The following is a 20976-nucleotide window of genomic DNA, read 5'->3' as shown; positions in this document are numbered from 1 at the left end:
GAAGTGGTTTGCTTTGTAGATGAAACAACTGGAAATTAAAAACGGATGCACCTTGAGACCATAATGTTAAGTGAAATAAATCAGACACACAGGCTTAACTATCACATAGTATCTCTTATATGAGACACCCAAATTACAAAGAGCAAAATAAATGATAGATAATAGGAAGTAGGGAGGTGGATCTTTCTCACATGAGAAGGGGATCAAGTGATGCAGGGACCAGGTAGGCAGGAGGGAATGAACGACAAAATAAGATGTGCTGTGTACACACACCAACTCCACTCAAGGAACTCCAACACTGTGTACTGCAGACATGCACTAATGAAAGGTATAAAGATATTCCTAGCCACATAGCCAGGGAGAAGATGCTCAGCTGTGAGAACAAAAGTTTATGGATATCAGAGTGACTTGAATCTGAAACTGCTCCCTGCAGCAACCCGGCTGGCTCTGGGACTCTGGATTCTTCATTTCTTCCCAATTTCTTTTTCCACTAAAAATTTCAACTGAAAGGAACTTTGAACATTGAGACTCTTTGTTTGTTGGACTTACTGTATTTAATAAATTGGTTTTTCGAAACTGTTTGCAGAGCAGTTCTAGGTACTACACACATTTCATGTTCTAATGGCATGCATCTTTAAGGTATATGACTGAACACTTCAACTTGGGAAGTTAGAATTCCATTTGTATGCCTTTGAAGCTACTGTACAGGTTAACAGCCAAAGCATGTAGTAGCATGATTGTCATCACAAAGCTTAATGCTTTGGAACAAGAATATTTAAAAGAAAAAACAGTACAGAAAACCTTCTCTTAGTTTTAGGCACTTTGTCTTTGATTACTTAGGATAAAATGTAAGCAGTTGATTCATTAAGCACTTTTCCTGACCTTTCTTCTTTTTGCCTTACAAATAATTATTCCCATATGATTCACACAGAAATAGAAATTTGGTAATTACTCACCTAATTTGATCAAAGTTGACAAGCACCTAATTAATTCTGTCTACTCTTCATTCAGTTTAGGTATTAAATTAGTTGATTTAAGTTAGAGGAAGCTTGGGTCAAATGGCAGAATAATTGATATATATATGTATATATATCACTATATATATATTTCATATGTATATTTCACTCTATCTATTTCACCATATATATATTTCACCACATATATGTATTTGTTGTTGCATTTGTACACATGCACACTATGTTGTGTATTTATTATATTATATATATACCTAGCATATATAGCCATTATATTTGTGCATTTATACATTCACAAATTTATATACATACACCAATAAGTTACACATATACCAAATATTAGGCATAGAAACAAAGCTTAAATTGGTTTCCTCAATTTAGAAGCCAATTTGTAAATTTCCTATGACCTAATTGTCTTGTTTCACAGCCTTTTCTGTGTATAGTAATGGCTAGAATTCAAACAGGGTGACTCTTTCTCCAGGGCACTCAAGAAAGAGCAGCTCACTAATAACATCTGTAAAAGGCTCTAGGAGGTGTTTATTGAGCGGTGCCTGGACAACTAATTTAGCTTCTCAGAGCCCTAGTTGTCCCGTCTGTAAGAGGGACACCAGAAGTGCCTGTCATGTTACCTGGCACAGAGATGACGCTTGATATTTGGCCAACCCTGCCTTCTCAAGTGATTTCGTCACCCTGACACTGTCCCTTCTGGTAAAGAAGAAATAGGTTTTATCAGCTTCAGAGTAATTAAAACTTAAATACCAAACACAAATCAGTTAAATGAGACAGAAAAATCAATGTTATCAGATATGTGAGCTGAGTCAATTACTGCAACCATTAAAGAGAGAGAAAATCCGGTGTGTTACAGTAAGCCTGGAGTTTAATATAAATTTAGTAGGGGGGTGTTATAGTCACATGAGTAAGAACCCTGGTCCTGGGCTGAGGAATATCTAGAACTTCATCCTGCGCTACCTAGTTTCTTAGGGACTTTATATATAAACAGTCTGCCTGAGCCACGGAATCCTCATTCATAAAATGCAAATAATAACAATGCTCTCAGAAGGATAAAAAAGCTCAATGTATGCAAAGCACTTAGCAAAATGCCTGCCCCAGTGTGAACATTCAATAAAGGATAACTGTTGTTACTATGATTCTAGAATTCTCTTCATCAAAAAGCACCTCAGCATTTTCTCACAATTATAATCCTTAACCTGAATGAGTTGGGTCATGGTTTTTGACTTGAGAATTGTGAATCAATCTGGTGCACTGACCCTGTGTCTCCTTTCTCCCCAGGGATGGTGAACTTCAGCGAGGTGTCTGGATACCCCGTCCTGCAGCACTGGAAGGTGCAGTCTGTGATGTACCACATCAAACTCAACCAGGCAGCTGTCTCTCAGGGTGAGCACTGCAGCAAGAACTCCCCACCCCCCGCCAAGAGCTTGGAATTTCTCCCAAGTGAATAAATAGCCTTTGGTGCCAGTGTTGAAGATGTAGCTAACTCCATGGAATACAGGACCTATTTACTCAGATTCACTCTTAAGGAAAGTGGCACTTAAGGATTGGATCTTTTTCTATACATAGATTAAATTGCAAGTATTATCTTGGACTGTAAAAGAGACAGAATGGGCAAGGCTGAAACCAATAACAACTGTAAAAGGCTCCAAGGGGTGTTTATTGACAGAGGCTTTGACAACTAATTTAGCTTTATTCTAGGGTCACCTCGTGGATGGGGAGAATTTTTCAAAAACAGACTTTTCACTTGAGAGAATAAAGCATTCAAAATGCAAAGAACATAATATAGAGATTCCATATAATGACATAAGGGAAAGACAGCAAGAAAAAGGATAGGAAAAATTAAAATATAGGAGATGGCTTAAGTTTCTTAAACAGTAAGTAAGTACAATAAACAAATAAATTGCATCTATATGTATAGTAATATAACTGTATAGAACACAATAATATTTACATAGTAATGCATATATATACACACATAGAAATAAATACATGCATATTATCTCTACGAAGCTAAGGGATATTAAGTTCTAAATTTACTACTTAGGGTCTTGGGTCAGCAACCAGGAGGTAGAATCTTAGGGCCAATGGGAGAAAGATAAATGGAAGATGATAACCAGGGGTTATGATAAGAAGTGAGACATATATACAAAAAAGGTGAGTAGAGAAAGATAATGCATTAAGGATATAGAACACATCTAGAGGGGCCCAGAACTTCTTCTTATTGATTCAGAAGAGTTGCTGGCAAGAAGGTATTAGGATGAGGCCCATACTAAGGAAACTCTGTAGGTATAGAATACCTAGAAGAAACTAAGCTGCTCTTCATTCTGGGAAAAGGTAGGAACAGAAGCTTTACACTACTCACATACTCAGATGCTGTTGGATATCTCTGTTGCCCCATGTAATCATGTAACAAAAGTCACATAGTCAAGTACCGGATGATGTGACTTTGGCCCGTCAGGGTGAGACACCACTTAGTCCCAGTAGAATCCAAGTACTCAGGTAGAAACAAAGGCTGTATAGAACTGTCCAGATACAGAAGGTATTGGATTTGGAAAATTTACCACAGACTATATCTTCTTTCCGAGGACATTTCTCTTACAGAAAAACAGAAAAGCCAAGAGATTTGGCTGGGGAAGAAGGTGATGAAGTAAATAAGGTCTTTATTCCATTTGTCATTTCCTAATCCTCTTATTTTCGATTTTCTCAAATAAGATATAAGCAAGATATTAATGACTTGTTTTAACTTTCTTTTCCCTTTATCATCCCATTGCCGATTTCTACAAGTAGAATTCTGCAAACTTTTGTGGACATTACCCGTTGTTAGAATACATTTTTATGTCATGACCTTATGCATACACACACTCCCACATCCATACAAGGCATGTTCCATGAAACAATATTTCATCTTCTGATGTGAAATGTTCTCTGACAGTGTTTGTGTTTCTATTTTAGACTATGCTATTCTCTTTCTTTGGAAACATGCTATTATTTGAACTGACTAAATTGATTTAATGTCATGACCTGTGGTTAAGGGGGAAAACACATCTATCTTGCTGTGGGAGGGGAGCTTTGGCAATGTTCTCCTTAATTTGCACAAAGTTAGTAACAACCAACTGGCTTGAAAAGATCAGATTTGGTTAGATGGAAACAGTCACCTGACATCCTTAGCCAGCTGTCCAACATTCACACTTATGCCTGAATTGATGGGAATCCACGTACCCAAACTGCGATTCTTCACTCTCACTTACTCTTGGTGATGTTCTTCCGTAGCTTTCAGCAATGCTCTTCACTCCCTGGATGGGGCTACATCACGTGCAGATTTTGTGGCCTTGTTGGACCAGTTTGGCAACCATTACATCCAGGAAGCTATCTATGGCTTTGAAGAATCCTGTTCTATCTGGTACCCAAACAAGCAAGTCCAGCGGCGACTCTGGATGGAATATGAAGATATCAGTAAAGGTGAGTGCTATCATGAGCCCCAAATTCTACTCCCCATTCAGGTAACAGCTGCTCACGTACAACCCGTATGACCAAACTTAAGGAGTCCATGTGGAAAACAGTGGTTCACATTTTTCCTTCAGTGCGCTGTGTCCATCTGTAAAATTTCCGAGGTTTGGTTGCCAAAACCAAATCTCAAAATGCGGAAGTGGGGGCAATTTTAGGAGCGAGATGGTGTCAGAACTATATGGCCAGGGTGTTAATTGACATGCAGAGAATCTACTTTCTTATAACTGCTGTTTATTCAATTATGAATAACGCAAAGTATTAAATTGCTGTTGATGGATCTAGTTGAAGGAAGAGAATTGTTTCAGTTTCCTCTACAACTTTTTACCTCCAACAACTCCAGCACATTGCTCTGTGTCTTTACATGGTAAGTAAGCCCCATCTCACTTCGTCCTGCCCTACCTCAATTTTCCTACTGCTCTGTGTTACGAGGAAGTTTCTATTGGCCTAGGTTTACATAGCTCTGCATGAGGGACTCACAGATAAATCCTTGTCCACTATATTAACAACAAATTAATATTTAGTCCAAGTAAATATTAAGAAATTGAAATTTTAAAATCTTCGGCATAAATCTTCTGCTACAAAAGACATGGAAGACTACTCTCCAATATATTTCTAGTCTGATCAACCATGGCTGCTTAACAGTTGCCATTCATGTAACTTCCCCTGTGGTTATATGTGTCACTTTCTGAGGAGCCCGAGTTACATAATGTGTGAGTTGCTAAGGGGCAAGTGATGAATTAGCACAATGAAATTCAAGAAATGAATCATCTTGAGACTCAGTATCAAAGGCTCCTCTGAGACAAGGAACACTGCTGTCAGTTGTGCTTCTAAGGGGAGCAAATATGCCTCGGTGGCTAAGATGCTTTTGGTTCTGTGAGCCCTGTACAGTTTCCTGTTTTGCCTTGCTCAAGAAGTAATGAAGCATAATAGCTTCTCTCCTGGTTAGTCCCTTTCTCCCAGGAGCAAAACTTGTGTTTCTAGGCTACAGTTGCAGCAGGTATTTCCACCCAAGCCTGATTTTTCTAAATTCAAAGATGTAGCCACAAGCTTATGGCATCCCTTCAAACTTCATGATCTTAACCTTGTTCTGATTCTAGTTTCCCAAGACAGCGATGTAATGTAAGTAAATGTCGATAAAACCAGTTTCAGATGGTGAAGCTTTCTGACATTTCCATGCCAGAGCCTGTGGACTGAATCAAAACTCTGAATCTTCCACTATTTCTGTTTGCCAGTGGTTCAGGGATCACCAGAGCCTGGGATTTCTGGAAAAGGAAAGCCTTGCATTACTCAGAGCTCCTGTGCCTCACTTTCTCCCAAACATTGCTGTATCCCCAGGGTCAAGAAAAGTGTGGCATAATGCTAAGACCATGCACAAATTTTCTGCCTGGGATCAGTGTCAGTGATCCTGTCTCAAGCCTCTCTTGTCACTTTGAAGCTAGTTTGCCGCAACCCCACCATTGTTTTAACTTTGTGGAGACATGATTCATATAACTCTTTGCTTGTTATTGATCTTAAAAGGATACTAGCACATCTGAATATGTGTACTTTGGTTATATCTGATTAATGAAAACCCAGAGGTGGATGTTTATTGTCCACGTTTACTACGCCCTATTCTTGAGCCTTGTCTCTAATTAGTAAGGTTTATCTCTTGTTGTTTGGCTCAAAAAAAGTTCTTTAAAATATTTTTCTCCACTCTAAGCACTAATTTCCTTTTATTTCAAACCCTAGGTAAGGAGATGCTACTGATTAAAGATGATAAGCTCATAAGACACAGGAAGAAGTTCTGCTATTCTGTGCTCGGAGAGATGTGGCTCAGAATGGGACTTTGTACCCTTGGGTGACAAGTGTCCTGAGAGGGCTATATCTGTCATGACGGGCAAGTGACACTTCTTCCTACAGGAGTTCTTCAATTATATTTTCTTTTCAGCTCTCACTTTAGAATCTTCCTAACAAAAAGGATTTTTTAGACTTTTTCAGGTACTTCTGTACCTATGGCCAGTTACCTAATACTGCTTAGAGACTGAACAGCATAAAAGGTTTGTCATGGTGAAGTGAAATGGAAAAGGCTCAAGACTTAAAGATTGGAGACCTAGAGTAGGCCAAATTATTTTACTGTATTCATTTACTTACCTACACTTCATGTTCTGTGCTCTGTCGTCTCCCAGTTCTGATAGCTTACGGAGCATTATTCATACACTTTTAGATGAGAAAATTTCTCAGAGCAGGCATCTGGGACAAAGAGCAGCTTCAGCTGTTTTAGTCCATTTTCTGTTATTGTAAGAAAGACCTGAGATAATCAACTACAAAAAAGGAAAAGTTTATTTTGGCTCATGGTTCCAAAAATTTCAGTGTACGGTTGGTTGGCCCCAGTGCTTTTGAGCCCATGGCTAAGCAGGTATCTTTTCAGGGGTCATGTGGTAGAGCAAAGTTGCTCACTTTATGGTGGCTGGGAAAAACACGAGTGGGCTGGGGTCCAAGTGTCTTCTTCAAGGGCACATCCAACGACAGGAAGCTATCTCATAGGCTCCACCTCATAAAGATTCCATCACTTCCCCATGGCATCATGGGCTGGGAACCAAGCCTTTAACACATTCGCTTTTCGGGGATACTTTTCCAAACAATACCATCTTCTTTCTTCAGTATCTCAAAATTCTCAAGGGTTAGTTCCATGCCTTGTTCAACTTTAAATTCCCAAAGTCTGACATGGAGAGAGGCACATGGTAAGCACTCAGCAGTTATTTACTGCTATTCCTCTTGTCAGTGATGGTGGTGGTAATGGTGGTGAAAGTCTTCTCAAGTGGTGACTTCTATGTTGGTTTCACTGTAGACATGTAACATGCTTTAGTTATGCTTGACTGACAAAAACTCAGAGGTGGATATGTTTGACCAGATCTCCAGAAGGCAGCCTTCCGTTCCACAGGCACTTATTTGTCAGAACAACTTTATGTGGTTCAGGGATTAGTATCACCCGACTCTAGTTAACCCTGATAGAAGACAGCAGAAAATATAGTGCCATTTCTAATTGTCTAAAATTAGCATTAGTTACTTTTACAAATCCAATAAACCATTAGAAATGAGATTCTCCAGGCTGGGGATGTGGCTCAGTGGTAGAGCACTTATCTTGTATGCCCAAGGCCCTGGGTTCAACCCCTAGCACCACAAAAAAAAAAAAAAAAAAAGAAAGAAAGAAAAGAAAAAAATGAGATTTTCCAACCTTCTCCATCCTCAAGTCTAAAGTTCTCTCTTCTCTCATTATCTTTTGTCCTCACACCTCAAAAAATATGCAATTCATTCTCCTCAGGCCTCCTTCTGTACCTGGGTACTGTCCCTACCCTCCTGCTTCCCCTTAGCCCTCACTAACTCATTAGTCTCCTCTTTTAAAATATTTAGAATCTCTTCAGCCACTGAATTATTTCTTCCCTGCCAAAGCAACTATGTCTTCTACAAATTATCTTGTCTCCTAAAAAATCATATTATCATGAACATGTTACGTTTTTAAACCATTGTTTCCTTTTCTTGCATTACCATAGACTTTCTTTTCATATGATTTTTGTTAGTGCCTATGGGTAATTCAGATTAATGGATTTCATCTGGGTACACACTTGATATACTTTGAGTTTTTCACCTCCTGTTACCCTCCTTGTCTTGATTTGTCCCCTGGCTTTACATTTTGGGGGTTTCCACTTGTATAATATATTTTGATCATATCCATCCCCTACCACTGAATTTCTTTTAAAAATTTTTTATTTTTATTTGTATGTGTTTGCAGTACATAATGATGAGATTCATCTTGGGAAGTTAGTACAGGTATGTGACACATCTTAATTCTTTTTACTGCCCCTTCCTCTTCCTCCCTTCTACTCCCATCTCTTGGTCCCCTTTCCATTTACACAATATCTACCTCTCTGTTTCCTATCATTTGTCTTTTATTTTGCTCTTTAATTCATTTATACTTGGGGTTTCTCACCTAAGGGAAAGCATGTGATATTTAACTTTTACATCTGATTTATTTCACTTAACATTATGATCTCAGAGTGCACCCATTTTTCTACAAATGACTCAGAAGTGTAGGTTATACATCTTTATTTCCTGAACTCTGCTTCACTCTTCCAATTATTGCCTTTGACTACATGTTTTGCAGAAACAGCACTAGAGAAGGAAATCGAGGGTTTATTATCAGAGGGTCACTCGGATCTATTCAGTGACCATTCTACCTCTCTTTACAGAATAATTAGTCCCTCTTGACCAGTCTTGTCTCTTAAAAATGTCCTCTTCCTCTAATGTCCTTAATGCTATTTTGTTCAGTGTCTTCATAAGTCTTAGGCCTTTGTTCCTCATTCTTTTCTGTCCTTATTTCTCTAAAGAAATTATTTATATTAAAGGTTTCAGAGCTTTCATTGTTAATGTTTCTTTCTTCTTACTGTTGTTGGGTGCTTCCTTTCCTGTAGTCTAATGCTACCCTTTCCTCCTGCATTCAAAGCTTCTGTGCCCTTAAGTGTTTAGGAATTGTATTTGGATATTCTATAGGTACCATGATGGTCGACGTTTCTTTTCTCTTCCCCATATCTACTAGCAGATTCTAAACTGCACTGATGGGTTAAAATGTAAAAGGAAGAGTACTTCCTTATGCTCCTCTCCATCCTTCACATAGACCACATCAGAGTCTTGCCTTCTTAAACAATAAAATCATTCCTCAAGAGGGTGTCTCCTCCTCTCTATTTCTTTGACTATTCATAATATCAGATGATTCAGATTGGGAAGAAAGAAGGAGGGGCAATAGAGGGGTTGGTCAATGAAATAACATCGCAGTCAGATATGAGGAATAAATTCTGCTGTACTATGTGCTACAGTAGTGTGATTATAGTGAACAGTAATGAATAACATACCCTAAAATAGCTAGAAGTGACAATTTTAAATGTATTTACCATGAAGAAATGATACAATTTAAGGTGATGGATATGCTAATTACCCTGACTTGATCATTATGCAATGTATACATGAATCAAAACACCACATTGTACTTCATAAATATGTACAGTTATTATATGCCAATTATAAAAACAATTAAAATAGCTTCTTCATATATCTCCTCTGCTTCTGTTTCCTGTCACTCTATTCCATTCTGCAGTTCACCATCTGCTACCTTTTTAAAATGCTATTGAATGGCATCACTCCTCAGCTTGAAGCCCTCACTAACTCCTTACCACCTTCCCAGCGTGAGCAGCAAGACATCACTCCCTGTATCAGTTTCTTGTGGCCGCTGTAACAAATTACCACAAACTTCCTATTCAGAACAAAATGAGTGGGGGCTGGGGATTTAGCTCAGTGGCACAGCGCCTGCCTGGCAAGTGCAAGGTCGTGAGTTCGATTCCTGGTACCAGAGAAAAATCAAAAACAAACAAACAAACAAAACAAAACAAAGTGAATGTATTCTTTTTAATCCTGGAGGCTAGAAATCCCTGTTTATTTTCACTGGGCCAGTGCCAGCAGGGCTGATTCCTTCTGGAAGCTCTCTCTGGGCTAGAGCTCTTCAGGACCCAGATTCTGCCTGATTTGTAAGAGGGGATCGAGGTTCTTCACAGCTCTTGAGATTTGTAAGAGGGGATCAAGGTTCTTCACAGTGATTCTCACTGTGGCCAACCTTGTCCTCCATCTTACCTGCATTCTATCATCTCATTATTCCTGTTCTGAAAGAGCTAGCATGATAGTTAACCCTCCCACACAGTTATCCTTGAAGCTACAGGGTTCTTTGCTGCATGTTTATAGTTCTTTGTAAGTATTCTTTGCATCTCCCTGTATTGTCATTTCCCTGTAGGACTATCTTGCATAATAATAGTCTCCACAGTACTTAATATGCTTCTTTGCTTTATTTTTAATTTCAAAAGTTCATATAAATATTCAAAATGCATGACCTATTATAAAATGGAAAACAGATCTTCTTCGTACTCATCTCAATAATCCAATTTCACTCCACAGAAGCCACCAGACAGTGATTGTCTCTCAGCTTATTGTTTATCCACCTGGAGATATTCTGTTTCTAGCAAACTGTAGAAGATTAGGATCTAGTCTGTAAAAATTATATATGCAAGTATTTGTGTATATACATATATACATATATATGTAGATACAGAAATGCATATATCTGTGATGTATGTATTTCACCTTTCTCTATATCTCCATGCACATATATAATGTATATATGGAGAAACATGTATGTATAATCTCAAAATAACTTCATTTGTGTATCAGAGCAAATTATCTGTTAGTTCCCAAATTATGGGAAGGGATGAGGGACTTTTACTATTTTCTACTGAAAACTTACTTACCATCTTACTTTTCCCGCCAGAAGTGTGAGCCGCATTTGTAATAAAACTCTTAAAAGATTAAAATATATCTTCTGAAAAGTTTATGTTATCTTGAACAAAGACTTACAAAGTTAATCTAGAAAAGCAAAGCACACAACTGTCTACAGAAAGCTGAGCTTTGGACCAAAGTCTGAGAAGTTTACAAAGCAATATGACCACATCTTATTGATCTTCGAGGCTTCATCCCTGTCACAGTGCTTAGCATGTAATCAGCACCCACAGTTCATTGAAGGAACGAATCCTTTCTTTTTTGTCAGTTCAGAAGAAATTTGTAAAGAGTTACAGATCTGTAGATCTCAGAGAAGAGATCAAGAAAAAGCGAGCCTTCCTCAAATTAGACTTCTAAGGGTTTAGTTTTAATCCTCCACCTGATGCACTAAGCACGGTGCATCATCTTTCTTTCTTCTATTTTTTTTAATACTCCATTCAGGAGTAGATCTCCCTAGATCTTTCTTCCCTTTCTTTTCTTTCCCTATATCACTTTAATTGTTGCTTTGGGTCTGACATTGGCCAATGATTTTTCTTGACATTGCTTTTGAGGCATATCAGCAGGGTTATCTGGGTTGCCAGACTACAATAAGCAAGGTTTTCCTTTCTGCTGCAACTTCGAGAGTACAGTCCACATTTTATCTATTTGATTGCCTCTGTTTCATGGTGAAAACTTCCTCTTTCTCCAAGATGCAATTGAGGGTTTTCTTGAAAGGTTATCCCTAGGTCCAGCCATCATTCAGATTAGAGTCAAAAGGAGGGGAGAAACCACCTACCTGGTGTTGTATTTCCACCACACAGGACTCATGTATGTTTTCCATGTTCCACTACTTTGTTCCTTGTGTGAGTATAGCTTGGGACAAACTCAATTAGTCTCTCTCCCAGGAGACTGAACAGACTTCTGCTTAGCAGAGACAAAAACAGCAGCTGAATCAGCAATCAACCCCTGATCCCAGTCTGTGAATGCTGGTCAGCCAAGACTTGCTTGTGTGGATTTGAGGCTGGTACAATTCTTCAGTTTACTTGCAAAATTGTATCACATGGCTTCAAAATCAGATCAAATTAACGCAAACTTAAAGAAATTCAATGAAGAGCAATGATTTACATTTATATGATATCTTATGTTTTACAGATCTCAGCTTGTAAACCAGCTCCAAAGACTCTTTCTACACACATTTATGACAACAAAGTTAACACTCAAGTAGCAAAGCAATTGTGATGCATAGCTCTCTTTTTCTAAATATAATTTATTCATTCAACAAACATTTGCTGCATGTCTGTTGTATGCAAAGCCCTGTAATGAAGAGAGAGGGGATTTAGAGAATTTCGCTGCCTGTGGCATTCATAGACACAAAAGCCTGAGAAATGGACCACCAAAGATAAGCTTGGCAGTGTGACAGGCAGTCTCTGTAAGAGATTTTAAACTTCCCAAAACATGTGGGATTCAATTTGAGTGTCAAGTCTCTAGGCTGTTACCAATGAGTCCAGAGCAAACTGGACCTGCAAGTTGAAAAAGGAAGTTACTAAGAATAATGTTACCAAATAACTACCATTTTTTGAGCACTTAACCTTGAGCCAGATGCCTTGGTAAGCATGTTACATCTCTTTTCTCATTTAATCCTCTAACGTCCATTAGGTCTTACCCTCCCATTTTATAGATAATAAAAAGTCTCAGAAAGCTTCAGCAATTTGCACATGGACACAATACTAGTAAGTAGCAGAGTCAAGGTTTTAAAAAACACGTTTAACCAATGACGTATACCAGGGGTGGTTTCTTGCTGTGTTGTTGATAAGGACACCAGAGTTTAAGGTGGAATCAATAAATAACTGAAACCAGGACACTGGTCTAAAGTGAGCCCACCAGGGGCCAGATGTCAACACTGATTAGACTTCATGGTAGGCCCACTGACATTTGCCTTGGATTTTCTGCATTTTTTTTTTTATTGTTGTGGCTTTTTGGGGCTGTGATCCATGATGATAATATGGTTGTTGGGGAGTAGCGTTTGTTCCTCCATCCCAGGGTGTTTCTAAAAATTTAATGTGCATGTGTATCACATGCAATCTCATTAAAATGGACATTCTTATTTAGTTAAGTCTAAGTGGGGCCTGAGATTCCATACTTCTAGCAGACTTGCAGATGATAACTTAGCTGTTCTAGGAACACATTCTATATACTTTTCTCAGAGATAGACAGGTGAGGATCTCTCATGCTCCCTTTTCATACCATCTAGTGTGTGAATTCTACATGGGAGCCATGGCACCATCACCTCCAGGGTTGTGTCTTAGTGTTATTGCCACAAAGTGTGTCACACACTGGAGAACCATCCTGACTGGTTTTGTACTTTGAATGAAATCTTTTCTCTACTTGAGCCATTGATTGTTAGGTTTGGTGCAGAAATTAGGTTGTATGCGACCTTGAACTGTTGTAAGCTCCCTGGCACTGATGGGAGTTGGAAATACGCCAACAATCAGGATTAAAGATGATAAGCGGTTTTGTAAAAGCTTTGTACTCCAGGCTACACTGTCCTCATCTTACTATCTCAAGAAGCTCTAGCTAGTTTATTTGAAACAGTATTCAAAAGTGATGCCATTTTTTCCCTCTGGAAACCAAAATTATTAGAGTTTCACATTTGATTTGAACAGTATTTTGATTGATTGAACAACTCTAATAGTGATGTCCAAATCCTTTCCATGTAATCATGAACCTGACAATAGTAACATATTGTTCATATCATATAGCTTAGGAGTTAATTATATTGCAGTCTGGATGAGTCTCAACTATTCTAAATATGTAAGATTTCCTGTTACAACTTGATTTTGTTTCCCAGAAATGGGTTTACGCAGGCATTGTGCAGTGTCTTCCAGATCTAAATATTGGTTCAGGCACTGGGCATGTGGTGATAAATGATACAGGACTTTCTCTGCTCTTACATAGTTCATTTCCTATTGAAAAGTGACAGGATATGAAAATAACAAGAGCAGTAGTTTCAGATACTGATAGGTGCTATGAAGAAACTAAAACCAGTTGGTATGCTAGAGGTTCACTGGAGGGTTGGGACAGATTAAGTTGATAGGCAGTGAGACGACCTCAGTGATGGTGATGAAGGGCAGTTTTTGAACCAAGACCTAGAAAATAAGGAGCTGGTTGTGCAGGTGTCTTGGGGCTCAACAACCCAGGCAGCAAACACAAAGCCCTTACAATTTTGTTTCTCCATTCCTGTAACTTATAGAATAATGTAATGCTTAAAGGAGGTAGTTGCTAAATATCAGATTGATAATGAACATGATTCAGGAGAAGAGAAAGGCCTGGTTTCTCTGATGGGAAAAAAAGAGAAGGACCTCTATTTCAGGCCAAACTTGCTCTGTTTGTTGGATTCAGCAAGATAAAATGGGACAATTTGTTTAGCCAATCTTCTTTTATCCAGCATGTAGCTCAGTGTGCCATGGGCTGGCAATAGTGTTCCAAAGTCAGGAAGCATGTGGCTAGAGGCTTAATAGAACAAGGCATATATTTATCAGGCTTTTTATCTTGATTAAGTTATGTGCTTCTGCATTCCACAACTAATTATCTCTGCAAAATTATGTTGGGAGAAAATCACATGAAGAAGGGTGTTGCAAGGAGAGATTCTCTATCTGATGTGAGACTCTGAATCTGACATCATGGGGCTCTTCACACCTTTCAGGGAGAAGGCCTTGTATCTTAAGCAGCGTTATGCCCTATGCCCATCCAACTCAGCAAGTTGGGAGAAAGAACACCAGGTTGGGAACCAGGGGAATTAGGTTCTTTGTCTCAGCTGAACCATTAGCCAGCCAGCTGACCTTGAGTAAATTACCTAACCCTCTTCAAAATAATTTTCTCATCTGTATAATAATGAACTTGAATTAAATTATACTTAGAGTTTCTTCTGCTTCTAATGTGCTGTGACTCTATAAACTCAGCAAATGATTTCTATTTCTGATAACAGAATGCAACATCTAATAATGCCTGACTCAAGGCTAAATAGGTTAATTCAGCTGATATTGTGATGGAAGGAATTTAATGTCGTTGCTTGTAGCAAGGGTTGAGTGTCTGTGAGAATTACATCAACTCTGTGTAAGATGTAGCTTTAGAGAAGTTTACTTAATGGCTGTGAGCCTCAGTTTCTATATCTGTAAAATATAGCTGTTCATACTTACTTTCCAAGGCTGGTATGGATTGAATTCAAGTATTATTTCCAAAGCACAATGTCTACATTTCGTGATTGGAACACTGAATCTCATATTATTGCTATTACTGTCATCATTCTCAGCGTGATTTTCATGTAGGTTGCCACTCATCTTTGTACTTTTTAACAAAATAACCACTGGTAAAAATTTGAAAGGGATATCAGTAAAATTTACTCACTCTGCACAGAAGAAAACGGATGTATTTTTCAGAAGTCACAAATCCCTTAGGAACCAGGCTATTGGAACAGGAGCATCAAACTTCCATTCTAAATGAAAGGGTTTTTTGGAGGGGAGGGGTTCATGAAGAATGAGCTCTTTGTGTACAAGGATCTCTGGGGAAGCTTTCTGATGCACGGCTTGGGTGTTATTCCCTTTTAAGTGCAAAGGAGCTGTCAGGCACAGCCACCAAATGGAAGGACGCAGGCAAGTGCCCACACAAGCTAGCCTTCTTTTTGCTGGGATCAAAGTCTGGCCCACTGATTACACAGATCCCGGTTGCTCTTGTGTCCCAGAGGTGGGACTCCAGTCCTGTTAACATCCCAGTTCAGACCTGTGTAGATATTGGGGATTGAGAATTATAAATAATTTGTGTGGTTTTTCTTAGACTCGTATATTTTCTTGATTTCAATGAATAACAATGCTGTTTTAGAGGAAAACGTCTGTATTCTTAATAAGCAGGTTGACAACTGATGAAAAGTAGGACCATGTCTACAAACTTCTAAATTTTTTCCCGGGTCCTACCCCATCTCTTCCATGACATCATACCGTGAATAGCCTTTAGCAAGCAGTCAGTGAGTTTTTTTAAAATGAATAAATGAGTGGGTGCCATGTTTTCTTTTTTCTCTTCATCTCTTTCCAAGGAAATGGCAGCATGTGGTTTAAGAAAGCATTTTCCAAACATGCTGCCTTCCACCGCCCAGCATCTCCCTTCATCACCCCACAGGCAGCCTTGCTCCAACTGTGATCTCTTCTCTCAGAGTTTCAGGTGGGATTTGTTTGTGTGTGTGTGTGTGTGTGTGTGTGTGTGTGTGGAAGGAGAGAGACAGAGAGACAGACAGAGAGACAGACAGTGAGAGAGACTAAGAGCTGGAGTGGAGAAGAGTGGGTAGAGGTGGATAATGTCCTGTCCAGAAATTTGGCATTAAAAAAAAACAAATTAGATATGTAAAAACAAGGTGGGACTAGAAGCTATTATTAGGAACTTGCTAGATCAATCTTTTACCTCCAATTTGTGATTGTTCTTCTAAGTTTCGGGCTAGCAGTTATTGTTGTAGGATTCAACAGTAGTTCTTCTTTATTATCTTTCTTATGATTGATTTTCTTTCATAAAATGAATAGGAAGTTTTCCTTTGTGGGGGTCCAGGGATATGCCCTGGGTATAGTATGCAATATGGGTTTAAGCAAAAATAAGAGACATAAAAATATTTGGTATAAACCAATAAATAATTACTCCATTCACTTAAATTCCCATTTTATCTTATCATTAGCCATTTCTAGTCTGTTTCTAACTTATATTGTTTTGTTGTCAGAGACAGGGTTTCCTTGAATATTGTAGGACTCTTTGGAAATTGATTCAGGTAATAGAAGTTATAAATTAAAAGGAAATATTAAGAATATGTAAGGAAAGAACTAATATTAGAGAAATCATGTAATTGAACAGATAAGTAATTATTATTTAGAGGGTAATGACATTATTTTCAAACCTACCCCCAATGGCCAGCTACTATATAAAATGTAGATGTTTACTGCTACAGTGATCAAAGACTTCAGATACATCACTTTAGTCTGTGTTGAGGATGATAAGTAGATGATTTTCCAATCATATCACTTTATCTTTCTTGAAAATACTCATGTGAACTCTTACTTTATTGATATATTGATACCTGCAGAATCAGTGATATGTAGACCTCAATTAGCAGCACCATGAGGGAAGGCTATGAATTCCTTAGTATTCACTCAAAAATATGCATTGTGTGTTTACTGCAGATCAGATGGTTTTAGGTAGGTATCAGTCATACAATGGTTAATAGAGGAAGGCCCTTAATTCATCATGGAATTCTACACATGGATACCAAAGCTCAATGATGGCAAGTAAGTATCTAGGGGACAAATAATGTGGGTCTCTTGAAGGGAACTCCAGGTGGTGTAAGGAAACCTGTAGTGAGGTCCAGAACATTCCTTCTTTGAAGATTTGTCCCATTTATTGGAAAGTTTCTCGGGGCAAGCTGTCTTGATTACTTTTCTCTCATTGCTGAGACAGAATACTCAGTGCCCAAAATTAAGGAAGGAAAGGTTTATTCAGGTCACAGTTTGTCCAGGTTTCAGTCCATACTTGGCTGGCTCCAAGGCAGAGTGGTACATGGCAGAGGACAAATGTTCATGGCGGCAGAAGATAGCAAAGCAACAAGAGCAAAAGGGGGAGTGTCAGAGAGCAAGCCTCTTTCCCTCCCTTATATTATAAGCAGGCTACTCCCACCCAAGGGGTGTGTAGCACTCACATAATCTCCATGCCATCATTTTGCACAGGCTCAGGATGAATACAAAGTAAGCACCTGCCTCCCTGCTGAATCACATAGTTAACCTTCTGAACTTCTCAAACTGACACAATGAACAACATCCCAGAGCCTTAAGGGCATGTTCTTTTCACCCCAGGATGCAGAATTGCTGAGTCACTTAGCCAAACCTCTAGACTCTCCAAGTTGACACAATGCATCAACCATAACACAGGGTTTTATTGTCAAGTACCACAGTGCCTATGCTGAAGGCTGGCCTATACAGGAATCTGTGTAACAGTTTAGGGGGGAGTAAGGGAACATATGGGCTAAAGAGTTTGGGTGAAAGACACCTTGCACCCTAAAGTATTTGGAGGGAAAGGTGGACTGGCCCAGACCACTGCCTTAAAGCTTTGTGAAGAATGGTTCGAAGATTGCTGAGGGCTTGGTGGCTGCCCAGTGAGACTGGACAGGGGACAGTGAGGGTCAAAATACTCCTCATCCCTTGGGGCTCTAGAAAGCAGTTGTACCGTCTCCTGTTAAAGCATGATGTAATTAGAAAGAAGCAGACAGTTCTGATAAGTCATAACAACACCACACCCACACACATGTAAATCTGGAAAGAGAGAATATTCATTCCACTTAGCCAGAATTTAATACTACAGGAGACCTCGGTTTTGAGCAATTGCAAAACCAAGCAGGTTCAAAAGACCTTCAAAATACTTTTCTTTTACCGATCTAAAAAGAAAGCCATGATGGCAAAAAAAGAAAGGTAGAACGAATCACTTCTCTAGCTCAATTTCTCAGTAAATCTGCCAGTTAAAGTATGTGCTTTGTAGGTGAAATGTGAGTGCCAGCAGCAGGGTAAAACAGCATAATAAGGTAAGCCAACAGCCTGTGCTCCCTTGGCATTTCTCACTTTCCTTGGGGGTTTTCTTTAGGCAGGTTTATTCCACAGAGGGGGGTGGGTATAAAGCCACTCTGTGTGTGTGTGCTTCCATTGCCCCCGCTGAATGCTGTGGTCCCTCGTGTCAGTTTACTATAAGCTTAGCCAATGACTGCAGTAATTGGTTCTGTAGATATTGATGTGTTTGGTGCACTTCCACTCCATGTATCTTTATTCTGTTTGTTTTGCATCTTCCCTTAGAGAGCCAGAACTCGGTCCCCCTGCTTCGCAGCTCCCCATAGGTGTCCCGTAGATTTGGCTCCCACTGGATTCACATTGGATATTGACAGCAGTAATGTAGGTGAGGATAGTCAGGAAATGTCTCCTCTCTGAATTTTTTTCACAAGGCTGGGTAGAGAGAAGTGTGATTCCTTCAAACCTTCCATAATCTCTTTCCTCAAGGGTAATCAATATGGTGGCATTTGTATAGATTGTTTATCCTTCATTTATTGGCTGGCGGAAGTCATTAATGATCCACAGATGAACAAAAAAGGAAAATGAAACCAGAGAGTCTCTCTTATAATTCAATCAGCTTCTCTCTTTATATTCTATTTATTAGTCATTCAGCAAATAGTTCCTGAGTATTTAGTTTGTCCTGAGATGGGAAGGTTTGTTTCTAGCCATGTGTGAGTCAGGACACAGGGGCTTGGCTGGAGTGTGGAAATGCTGGCCACATAGAGCCATTGAGCATCCAGCTAAGACACCAGCTAAGAGGCTGCTAGTGGAACATCCCAGTCACATGTTATGTACTTGGATCCCTCCGTACTGGGTAGAAAATAGCTTCAGAGGGCGCCAGAGTGGACCAAAGACTCAAGACCTTAAATTTAGGCAGTGGGCATGGTGAGCAGCATACAGACCTAAGATTGTGTACAGGATACAGGAACTTGTTGATAGCCAGGTTCTGAGGAAGGAAGGGGCAAAGGAAGAGGAAACTAAGATGATTCCTGGGTGTTTGCCTGAACAACTGATTTTACAGAAGTTCCATTTACTAATCTGACAGTGATGGGAGGAACAGGTTGGGAGAGGGTGAAGAACAAAGAATTTCACATTGACCTTTCAATTTTGAGCTGTTAAGGAGACTTCCAAGAGAAAAGTGAATACACAAGTTTGGAACTTAGAGCTGGAGTCTCCAGAATTCATCTTGGATCTAAAGCCCAGGATGAGTAAGCTCGCCTGGGGAGCAAAGCAGAGAAGTAGGCCTCAACCCAAACCCTGAGCTTCTCCCAGTGAGGGGTCAGTTGCAGGAAAAAGGTGGGCAGCAAAGAGAACAGTGGAGGAGGTAGGAAGATCACCAAAAGGGATGAGCATCTGGGACTTGTCCTACTGGGAGGACACCATGGCCTCATTTAGAGAATGGTAAAGTATTTTATAACTGCAAAATCCCTAAGAAATAATTACAGTGTGTTGTAGTCAGGGTTTATAAGGAAAAGGATTTACTGCAGGACATACAATTTATAGGATTATTTTATAATATTCCCCCGAAGAGTCAAGTGCAAAAGAGTATGGAGATCTGTCCACACACTGGACACCCAAAGAATCCAGCTGAGGGCCTGGATCTTACGGCAATGTCCTACATGAGTCCAGCTGAAGACCTAGAACCCATGACAGTGTCCTCCACAAATCCATCTGGAGGCCTAGAGTCCATGACGCTGTCTCATTCAAGTCTGTTTCATGGATCTGCATACCAGAAATCAGTAGTGAAAGCTAGAAAGCCTGCGCCAGTGGGGTGAAGGATCTGTGCCAGCAGGCTGTGGGATCTGCACTGGAGCCAGGAAGCAATGCTCAAAGTAAGGACCAGAGCTCCCCTAAAGAGAACCGCAGCCATCCTCAGTGACAGAGAGGACTGAGCTCCTACGATGATGAGAAGAGCTGAGTTCATATCAGGAAAGCCAGTGTGGCAAACTTCTCCAGGTGACTGAACAGCACACCATCTTCCCCACCAGTTCTCTTTTTATCCTCTTGGCAACCATCCTCAGGGGGGCCGTCCACACCCAGCGCCACGCTGATTCAGTTCAGCTGGACGTTACAAGCTGACCATCTATCACATAGTGGAAGTACATATACAGGAATTTACAATTCTTTTTTTTTTGATACTGGGAATCAAACTCATAACCTTGTGCTTGCCAGGCAGGTGCTGTGCCACTGAGCTATATCCTGGCCCTACAATTTTTAGCTCTTTTTTACATACACTGCATTCTTCACCACCTTGCGACGTGAGGAGGTAGGTTACATATGAGGGTGCTGTTTGTAGAAGGGGCAGTGTGAGTTGTGTTCATTCATGACCACATTGCTTTGTGTTGTGATAGGGCATCAAGGGCACCTTACAAAGTGGAGCTGTGTCCCTTGAGGTATCTCCAGGGTGAATGTGTTATTCCAGATTCTAGAGATGCTGGTAGAACCATTTCCCACACAGGACAACTGTTCCCTGGTCAGTGTCCTTGCACTAGAGCCCTCCCTTTCTTCTCAGCAACACTCCTGCACCCCAT

General features: G+C 39.7%; 1 protein-coding gene across 4 annotated transcripts in view; it reads left to right on the top strand.

The window, feature by feature from the left end:
• Astn1 (astrotactin 1) overlaps positions 1-20976 on the top strand; it is a 296448-nt gene that overhangs the window by 219099 nt on the left and 56373 nt on the right. For all 4 annotated transcript variants that reach the window (XM_013520987.1, XM_005374905.2, XM_005374906.2 and 1 more), the window contains exons 15-16: positions 2265-2369; positions 4257-4445. In XM_013520987.1, coding sequence (XP_013376441.1) covers positions 2265-2369; positions 4257-4445 — 294 coding nt within the window. The remainder of the gene's footprint in view (positions 1-2264; positions 2370-4256; positions 4446-20976) is intronic.

Source organism: Chinchilla lanigera, unplaced genomic scaffold, assembly GCF_000276665.1.
Source record: "Chinchilla lanigera isolate Chin_1 unplaced genomic scaffold, ChiLan1.0 scaffold00005, whole genome shotgun sequence".
Classification (NCBI taxonomy): domain Eukaryota; kingdom Metazoa; phylum Chordata; class Mammalia; order Rodentia; family Chinchillidae; genus Chinchilla; species Chinchilla lanigera.
Note: the sequence above shows the minus strand (reverse complement) of the source record. Positions and strands in the feature narration are given on the sequence as shown.